General features: G+C 36.3%; 2 protein-coding genes and 1 non-coding gene across 3 annotated transcripts; 1 reads left to right on the forward strand and 2 right to left on the reverse strand.

Annotated features, from left to right (window-relative positions):
* Positions 1–202: 202 nt before the first annotated feature.
* On the reverse strand, positions 203–565 carry LOC133785437 (uncharacterized). The gene has a single exon (XM_062224670.1). The coding sequence runs from the start codon at positions 563–565 to the stop codon at positions 203–205; it is 363 nt and encodes a 120-aa protein (XP_062080654.1).
* Positions 566–6,141: 5,576 nt separating this feature from the next.
* Positions 6,142–7,254, reverse strand: LOC133785439 (uncharacterized). Its single transcript, XM_062224671.1, has one exon. The coding sequence runs from the start codon at positions 7,252–7,254 to the stop codon at positions 6,142–6,144; it is 1,113 nt and encodes a 370-aa protein (XP_062080655.1).
* A 922-nt stretch (positions 7,255–8,176) lies between these two features.
* LOC133787258 (small nucleolar RNA R71) lies at positions 8,177–8,283 on the forward strand. Its single transcript, XR_009872289.1, has one exon. It is a non-coding gene; the product is annotated as a small nucleolar RNA R71 (small nucleolar RNA).
* Positions 8,284–10,370: the final 2,087 nt, after the last annotated feature.

Below are 10,370 nucleotides of genomic sequence, written 5' to 3' on the forward strand. Positions count from 1 at the left end.
TGACCTATAAAAATACAAGAATCATCACAGCCACCCCATAACATGAACTCACTCAATTCCACAACATAGACAGTGAAGGAGGGAGGTGAAAAACACAAACAAAAACAAAATACTATATACTATATATGTATAAAATTAATTTGCTGATCTCCAAGTATATCTTTAACCACAGCAGCTCAGCACATGAATTTTCAATGATCAATTAAGGTAGGTGAGGTCTTGTTTCGCTCAACCTCACCACCCCAATAGTGTTCAACCTCTGCCCGTTGACCTTGATTTTACCTCCTTCATTTCCTCTCAGCTCCACAGCCCCGTAAGGATAGACCTTAGTAATAGTAAATGGCCCAGACCACCTTGACTTGAGCTTGCCAGGAAATAGCTTTAAGCACGAGTTAAAAAGCAAGACGCGCTGACCCTCTTCAAACACTCTTGGTTGAATGTGCTTGTCATGCCATCTTTTTGTTTTCTCCTTGTAAAGTTTTGCATTTTCATAAGAGAATAAGCGCATCTCTTTGAATTCATTCAGCTGCAAAATTCTCTTTTCTCCTACAAGTTGTAAATCCATATTGAGTGTTTGAATAGCCTAATAAGCATGATGCTCAAGTTCCATCAGTAAATGACAAGCTTTTCCAAACACCAAACGATATGGTGGCATCCCCAATGGTGTCTTGAAAGTTGTTCTATAGGCCCACAATGCGTCATCTAACCTCTTGGACCAATCCTTGCAGTTGGGATTCGCCACTTTTTCAAGGACACTTTTTATCTCTCTATTTGACAACTCAGCTTGCCCATTAGTTTGGGGATGGTATGCAGTAGCTACTTTGTGCCTCACATCATATTTAGCCAACAAACTTGCTAGTAACTTATTCACACAGTGAGTGCCTTCATCGCTAATGATTGCCCTTGGGGTGCTGAAAAGAGTAAAAACATTTTTTTTGTAGGAATTTCATGACAACTTTAGAATCATTAGTATGAGAAGTAATTTCTTCCACCCATTTTGAGACATAATCCACAACTACCAAGATGTACAAATTGTCATAAGATGGAGGAAATGGGCCCATGAAATCTATACCCCACACATCAAACAATTCCACTTCGAGAATATTAGTTAAGGGCATCTCATTCCTTCTAGAAATATTACCAACCCTTTGGCATCGATCACTGTTGAGTCTAGTTTTTATCATGTTTTGGTGATGTTTTTAGTAGTCTTTTATTTCGTTTTTCCTTCATTTAGCGCGGGTTTATGCTTTGTTTGTTTGTCTTTGTGAATGTCAGGAAGAATTGAGCATGTGGAAGAAAATGCCAAAGAAAGGGAAGAAATAACCGAGTTTTCCATCATATTTTGATAAAGAATGGTTCTCAACACAATTTGGAAGTGTTGGTGAAATTTTGGGATGAAAACTTGAAGAATTGAGAAATCCCTTAAGAGCCACGGCATGACCAAAGTGGAGCCGCGGCTAGGTGGGAAACAGAAGCAATGTTTTTAAGGAAATCCTCGGGCCGTGGCATGGCTAGAGAGAGCCGCGGCATAGATGGGCACTCTGCCCAGAAATCGTTGATGCGGGCCGCGGCATGGCTTCAGAGGTTCGCGGCATTGAGAGGATCTTCTGCCCAGGAATTATGACACGGGCCGCGGCATAGTGTATGTAGAGCCGCGGCCCGCCTCTTTAAAATCTGAAATCCTAGGTTTTAAATGACGAAAAGGAGAAGAAAAACATATGTACGGACGAGGGAGAAGTTCTGGTTTTGGAGGCTGAAGCTTAGAGTATTTTTACATGTTTTTCTTCTCTTCCTGATGTTATCTTTAATTTTTGTTGTGATTAGCACTATGACTATGAACTAATTTTCTGTTTAGGATGTTCAATTGAATCACTTGAATCTTTGTTATGACCTAATGCAATTTTAATTTCCTTCTTCTTCAATCTTCTTCAATTCCATATGACTTGTTCTTATAGATTGATTATTGATTGGCCATCTTTAGTCAGATATATATATATGTTTTTAAGTCAAAATCTGAGAAGTGAGATTTAATTCTGCTGTGGTTATATTGGACATAATTTTAATTTAGAACGAAAGTATCTGAATTAATTGTGTAACTGTTATTAAGTTGTTGAGATTAATGCTACCTTTGTGGTTCAATTTACCATAGAAATATAAGAAATTGTCACCTAGGTTGAGTTTATAATTCATAGTATGATTATAGGCTGCTGTATCAACTTGTTAATTGAATTAGGTAAAAATAAGAAGAATTCACACTTTGCATTAGGGAATAATAGGGAGGATAGTTGATGAGATTGAATATCCTAATTGTTTCTCAGTGATTAAATTAAAAGTTTTACTATTAGTTATTATTCTATTTAATTTTCGATTATTATTTCTGCACTTTATTGTTTCTTTTGCTGTATTTTACAAAAATCAAGAATTTCAATTCATCAAATAGAACAAGAAATTAATTGACTGGTAATTGATAAATCAGTCCTTGAGGACGATACTTGGTTTTACCATTTTATTACAAATTTGCGACTGTGTGCACTTGCATAGCAAAATTATCGCAACAATCACATCTCAACACAAAAGCATGGTTATATTTAAAAAAGGAAGACCAAAAGAAACCACATTGAAGTCCCTTAGATGTGGTGCGAGTTCCCCCAAAATTCCCTCCACAAGGTGAATAGTGGCAATGGTGTAGGATATCTTCTATCTCTTGCCCTGGGACACATCTCCTAATCATTTGGTTAGCACATTGCTTAAAAAATTATGGTTCCTCCCAAAAATAGTGCCTCACAACATGCAAAAACTTCTTCTTTTGTTGGCTTGTCAAATCCGGAGGCAACAACCCACTAACAAAATAATTAGCAAAATGTGCAAACCAAGGAACAACTTGAGAGTGGTTTATCTCAAATAATTGCTCATCTTGGAATGTCTCCTTGATGGGAACTAAAAAACGTGATTCCTTATCACCTTCCATTCTTGACAAGTGATCTGCCACTTGGTTCTCCACCCATTTTCTATCTTGAATCTCCACATCAGGTACTTTATGGTTGAATGATCCGTATAGACTATCACCTTGGTGCCCACCAAATAAGACCGAAACTTGTCAAAAGCAAAGAAAATGACCAAAAATTCTTTTTATGTCACTGTATAGTTGAGTTGAGCACCCATCAAAGTACGACTAACATAGTAAATGGGGTGAAAAACCTTGTTTCTTCACTGCCCCATCGCTGCCCCATCACTGCTCCCACAACAAGATCACTTGCATCACACATCAATTGAAAAGGCAACTCCCAATCTGGAGCCACAATAATCAGTGTTGAAATCAATCTACTTTTCAAATCGTCAAAAGCTTTCAAACATGCTTCATCAAAGTGGAACGGTCTATCTGTTGGGGTTTTATGCCCTAATTAAAACTCAAATTCTTTGTAATCTCATTTTATTATCAATAAAAGAATAGAAATCATTTTTTGACTTGGTCAATCACTTTGCTCACATGTTTTATTTTCATGATTATTTGTTTAATATAAACTTCTATTAAATCCCGAGCATATAGCTAATCTTATTTATAGTGACTTAATCACAGTGGAATATAAATATGATTATATGTTCAAAATAAGTTAGTCCTAAGATTAGTCAGTGCACAGGATTTACACTGACTTGCCAATCTATGATATGATCTACTTACACATTACAGTGTTATGTTCTTTCCAGAACATTAGCAAAGTAGATAAGATCGGATGTATTTGTTACATCGGACAGGACCGATATTGACAGTTGATAAGATAAGTAAACATACCATTATTATCTATTCTAATCATATCATATAGTTGACCATAGGTCAATTCAATCTCAATTATGAGTGGTTAGTATTCTAACTGATTGTATTATTTGAGTTCTTTGACTTGTTCATTACCAGCTTACCCTACGGACTAGCCCATACTTACATCTTGGGAACTCGATAGTATAATTGAGTGGGAGTGTTAATCATAGATATGAACATCTATAGCTTCTGATGAAGAAGTGAAACGATGGTTTCCTTTTAGTTTGGTTCAAGGTGTTAAATGATAGAGATCTCATTTCAGTAATTAAATTAGTATACTGAAATATCATTTACAAGGAACTAAGTGTTTTAAGGATAAAATACAATGAGGGGTAAAACAGTATTTTAGTCCTATCTCATTGTAGACCGTCTATAGAGGATTGAGTGACAATTATGGTTGTAACAATGGATAATTAATAGCGTATCTATATTTGTTATAGAGCGTTCTATGAATTCAAGAGTGCAATTCCGAGTCTATAGTGGAGTCACGAGGAATTAATAAATTAGTAAATTTATTTGTTAGATTTATGATAACTTATTGGAGCTTGATTTCATAGGCCCATGGTCCCCATTGTACCTTGGATAAAATCATCTAGATAGTCTCAATTAATTGATTTAATCATCAATTAGAATTATCAAAGTTGACCAGGTCAATTTTTGATAGTTTCACAGAGTTGTGTAATTTTGAGAAGAAAAGAGAAATTATGGCAAATTTATTAATTAAGATAAATTAGTATATAAATTAATAAATAAATTTAAATCAAGGTTCAAATTATAAATAATTAATTTGATAAAGGATTTAAATAATTATTTAATTAATTAAATCAATAAAAAATAATACAAACCTTGATTTTAAGTCCAATGGGCTTATAATCAAATGAGAAATTTCACAGGCCTATAGCCCATGATAATTTCGACCTAGGGCTTCAAAATGGCTATTATTTTATTGATTTGTTAATTAAATTAAATGGCCTAATTGAGTCTATAAAAGGAGTGCTTAGAGAGAAGTCAAAACATAAGTTTGAGAAGTCACAAGTCAGATTTTCTGATAGTTTTAGATTCTCTCTAAACACAAGTCCTTTTCTAAGCCTCTTTGTTATTTTCTCTTCTTCTCTCTCTATATCTATCTCATGTGTTGAGAATTTCCCACACCAGTCTAGTTGGTTCTAAGGATACATTGGAAGATTGTGAAGAAAATAGAAGATCAATTCAGTTTCTTGATAATACTCTGCGACAGAGAGGATACAAGAGTTAGAGAAACTGAAGGAATGACTCTTTAATTCCGCTGCGTATACTGTAAGTATTCTATTCTTTGTTTCTCTTTGAATACAATTTTAGAAACTTGTTTTAGGCTATCTCGTATTAATTTTTTTAATATTAGATATACATGAAAATAAATAAAGATCTTGTATAAGCTAATCTAACAATATCCTTCTCCAAGAAGTTGAAAAGAGGCTTAAAGATATTGGAGAAATCTTTTATGAACAGCCTATAGAACCCTGCATGGCCAAGAAAGATTCTAATGTTCTTCACTGAGGTAGGAGGTGGGAGCTTTTCAATAACCTCAATCTTGGCTCTATCAACTTCAATACCATACTTTGATACTTTATGGCCCAAAACAATACCTTCCTTAACCATAAAGTGACATTTTTCCCCAGTTAAGGACAAGGTTTGTTTCTTCACATCTTTACAAAACCTTAGCCAAATTACTCAAAAAATTATCATAAGAATCACCAAAACACAGAGAAATCATCCATGAATACCTCTAAGAATTTCTCCACCATGTTAGTGAAATTGGCCATCATACATCACTAAAACATTGTCGGAGCATTGCACAAACCAAAGGGCATTCTCCTGAATGCAAAAGTACCATATGGGCAAGTGAATGTAGTCTTGTGTAGATCCTTTGGTGCCACTGCGATCTGATTGTAACCAGAGTACCTATCAAGGAAACAATAGTACTTTCTACCAGTAAGACTGTCTAACATCTGATCAATAAAAGGAAGAGGGAAATGATCATTTCTAGTGACCTTGTTTAGCTTCTTGTAGTCCATGAAAATTCTCCATCTCGTCACAGTTCTAGTAGGAATCAACTTATTGTCTTCATTCTTCACCACTGTGATCCCACCATTCTTAGGCACACACTGAACAGGGCTCACCCATGAACTGTCAGAGATAGGATAAAAAATGCCAGCATCTAACCACTTGATAATTTCCTTCTTCACCACCTCCTTCATGATAGGATTTAGTCTCATTTACCCTTCAATAGAAACTTTTTCACTGTCTTCAAGCAAGATCTTATGCATACACAAAGAAGGACTAATACCTCAAATGTCTGCAATAGTCCACCCAATGGCCTTCTTGAACTTTCTCAACACCTCAAGCAACTTTCCTTCTTGTTTCTGAGTCAACTTCGCTGAAATAATGACAAGTAAGGTGGAAGATGGACCCAAATAGGCATATCGCAAATGTGATGGCAAGACTTTCAACTCTAACTCAGGTGTCTCTTCAATTGATGGTTTGGGAGCTTTGAACTCTCTAGATGATAAATCCAATGAATCAAATCGGCCTCTTGTTCTTAACCCTTGAGAATAAGCCTCCAACCAAGCTAAGTACTCATCCTCATCTTCGTCATTTTGAGAGTCAAACAACAATAACCTCTCTAGTAGATCATCAACGCTACTAGTCTTAAACTCCTTTGATGCCAAATAATCTACCACTGAAACCATTGAGCATTCCTCAACCTCATTAGGAAACTTCATAGCCTTAAGAACATTAAAGGTCACCTTTTCATCTTGGACCCTCATAGTAAGCTCACCTTTTTGCACATCTATCAAAGTTCTTCCTGTTACAAGAAATGGCCTTCCCATAATAATAGGCACATGTCTATTTCCCTCATAGTCTAGCACAATAAAATCAGCAAGGAATATGAATTTTCCTACCCTCACCAACACATCTTCAATCTTTCCATCTAGATGAGCAAGAGATCTATCTGTAAGTTGAAGAGTAACTGTAGTAGGCCTAACTTCTCCAATCCCCAATTGCTTGAAAACAGACATTGGCATCAAAATAATGCTAGCATCGAAATCACATAAAGCCATCCCACAATAAGTGTCTCTAATTGTACATGGAATAGTGAAACTCCCAGGATCCTTCAACTTTGGTGGCAACTTGTCTTGCAGAAATGAACTACACTCCTTAGTTAGAGCCACTATTTCAAACTCTCTTAACATTCTCTTCCTTGTAAGAACATCTTTCATGAATTTCACATAGTTAGGCATTTGCTCAAGTGCCTCTACAAGTGGGATGTTGATATGAAACTGCTTCAACATATCTAAAAATTTCTTGAATTGAGAATCCAACTTTTTCTTCTGAAAGTGTTGAGGAAATGAAGGTGGTTGCTTTGAAATTGAGTTATCTGGGTGACTATGCTGCGACATTCTTGCAGCATTCTGGGCAGAGGCAGATTTTTGTACACTAGGAATTTCGACATCTTTTTGGATTTCCTCATTTATTTGGATTGAAGAGGGCTCACCCTCATGCCTAGAATTTGTATTGGTATTCTCTAACTCTTTCCCACTTCTCAAAGTGATGGCCTTACAATGTTCCTTGCCCACATTTGTTGGATTCTCGGTATCACTTGACAATGCACCATGGGGTCTATTTCTAATCTAATTAGCTAGTTGCCCAACTTGATTTTCTAAGTTCCTTAATGATATCGCTTGGCTTTGAATCATGGCTTCATTCTTTACTATAGACTCTTTCAACATATTCTCAAGAGAGTTAGATTGCATTGCTTGTTGTTGTGCTTGTGGAGAATAGCCCGGTGGGAAATTGGGTCTAGGAGGCATAGATGAAGTGCTAGGGTTAGCCCCTTGATTACTCCAAGAAAATATGGGATGTTGCCTCCATGATGGATTATAGGAATTAGAATAAGGACCATTCCTATTTTGGTTCCCCATGTAACACATAGCTGCGGGATTGGAAGGACATATGTCAAAAGTATGACCTTTACCACAATACACACAAGAAATGTTCTCCATTTGCTCCATTTTTGTTCCCATAGGCTGCCCCATTGACTGATACATCCCCATGTTCATTGTCTTCAGCATATTCGAAATAGAGAAAACTTGGGTTGCCAAAGAAGTGATGGCATCTACATCATGAATACCAACCACTTTTCTGCCTGTAGATGATCTAGTAGTGGGCCACTGATAGTTGTTGTTGGATATTCTCTCAAGGATTTCATATGCCTCATTATAGGACTTAGCAAGTAGAGCCCCATTCATTGAAGCATCAACCACCATTCTAGTATGAGTGTGTAGACCATTATAGAAGGTCTCCATATGGATGCAATGAGGAATGCCATGACGAGGGAATTTTTGCAACAACTCCTTGAATCACTCTCATACCTCATATAAAGATTCTTCATCAAGTTGCTGAAATGAAGTAATCTCATTGTGGAGCTTGGCATTCTTAGTAGGAGGACAGTATTTCATCAAAAACCGCTCAGCCAACTCTTGCCAAGTAGTCGCAGAATTAGATGGTAAAGAGTTCAACCAAACTCTTGCTCTATCTCTCAAGGAGTATGGAAACAACTTCAGTCTCAAGGCATTCTCTGTAACTCCGAGTAGCTGAAAGAATCACTCACCTCAATGAATAAGTGAAGATGGAGGTGAGGATCTTCTGTTGGCATCCCACTAAATTGGCTGACAGTTTGAAGCATTTGGAAAATAATTGGCTTCAAATCAAACTGTTTAGCTTGAATTTCTAGTCTTCAAATGCCTGGATTGAGCTCCTTGAAGAAGGGGAGAGCGTATTTCCTAATAGCACGATCTCGGTGATCTGCCACAATAACTGCATTTTGCCCATTATTGGCAGCTACTCCCCCTTGAGCTGTTGCCCCCAAGATTTTTTGCCCTTTAAGCTACTCCTTCTTGAGCGGCTCCTACTTGAGCCTCTCACTCATCATCCATCACTACCACTTCCCTTTGGGCCTTTTGTACTTTTCATCTTTGTCTGAATGTATGTTCAATTTCTGGATCAAGGGGAAGTAGTTCAGGGACTTGACTCTCATCCATACACTGTTTGAACTTGAATTTGCACGAGAATCACCCAAGTTAGCACAAAATAAAATTAAACCAAATTGCCAGATAATTAATTTCACAATAAATGACTTTAAATAGTCCCAAAAAACGACGCCAAAAACTTGTTGCGTAAAATAAAGCTAAGTGCAAGTGTACACTATCAACAACAAGTAATACAGTAGCAAGTACCAAATATCGTCTCCACGATGACTGTTTTTATGTTTTTGATTGTGAAACTAAAGTCTAACTAAACGATTTAAAAGCACAAGAATTAATTGAAAAGGTTGTGATCTAAGAACTAAGTAATTAAGGACTAGTTAAATGTAGAAAAATAAAAGAAACAACTCAAAAAAAATTGTATCAAGGAGTAACAAATGGTATGATGGCAGCTAGAATAATTATCCCCCTAATATGAACCTCTGGCGGTAATGCTGGATTGATGCTGCAGCAGCCAGTGGTCTATTAGTCAAGAATTCCAATTCATTTTCATATGCTTTTGTCAAAGAACTATAATTTTAATCTTTTAATTAAACTGCATATGTCTATGCTAATTTAATTTCAAAGGTTCAATTCAAGCATCAATTCCATAAGACTATGCATGGTAATAATAAATGTCTATATCACTACAATTTTGAAATCAAAGAATTCAAGCACACACCATTGAAATTGTGTGTCAATTAATCCCAAGCTTTTCAGAATTGAACATTAACCTAACTACTTACTAAAGGTTATCAATCATTGGCAAGTATTAATCATGAGAAATATTTGAATGAATAAACCTCTAGTTTCATTTAGCATCAAAATCAAAATATCACAAGTCACATATTAGGGTTAAAATTATCCTAGCTAATTAGAGTTTAACTCATGGTTACAAACTCAAAAACACCCAAATAATAGCAATCCATATTCAGAAAATTGACAAGAAAAATTAAGGAAACTAAGAGTAGAGAGAGAGAGGCAAGCCAATGGGATGTCTCTGGTCCTTGTCTTCTAGCTTCACCCTCCTTGTTCTTCTCTTCTTCTTCACATTTAAAGCTCTCCAAAATGGGTATCTCTATGTAACCAGGCGACTGCTGCTCTCCTTCTGCTCTCTATACGTGTCTTGCCAAAATTGGGGAAAGATGATGATAGGTCACAGGTCATTTCCCTTCATTACCCATGTGGGCCTTTTTTCTTCAATCTCCCTTCTTTCTTTCTTTTGTAACCAAAATGGACCCAAGTAAATTAAAGGCCCAAAAGTCATTTAATTACCTTTCAGCTCAACTCAAATAGGTCCAAAGAAAGAAACCGGGCTAGATATGATAGTTATTTAGTCTCCCATGTGGGTCTTTGAAACAACTGGCAGGCAAAACGTAATGTTGCTTCCATGCTGCAGCATCCCAAAATTCTGATTCACTTCAAGCTTCAAATCTTTCTCAAAATGTCCAAAGCTTTACCAATCATCTCTCAAGACAATATTCAACAAGTTA

This window comes from Humulus lupulus, chromosome 6 (assembly GCF_963169125.1).
Source record: "Humulus lupulus chromosome 6, drHumLupu1.1, whole genome shotgun sequence".
NCBI lineage: Eukaryota > Viridiplantae > Streptophyta > Magnoliopsida > Rosales > Cannabaceae > Humulus > Humulus lupulus.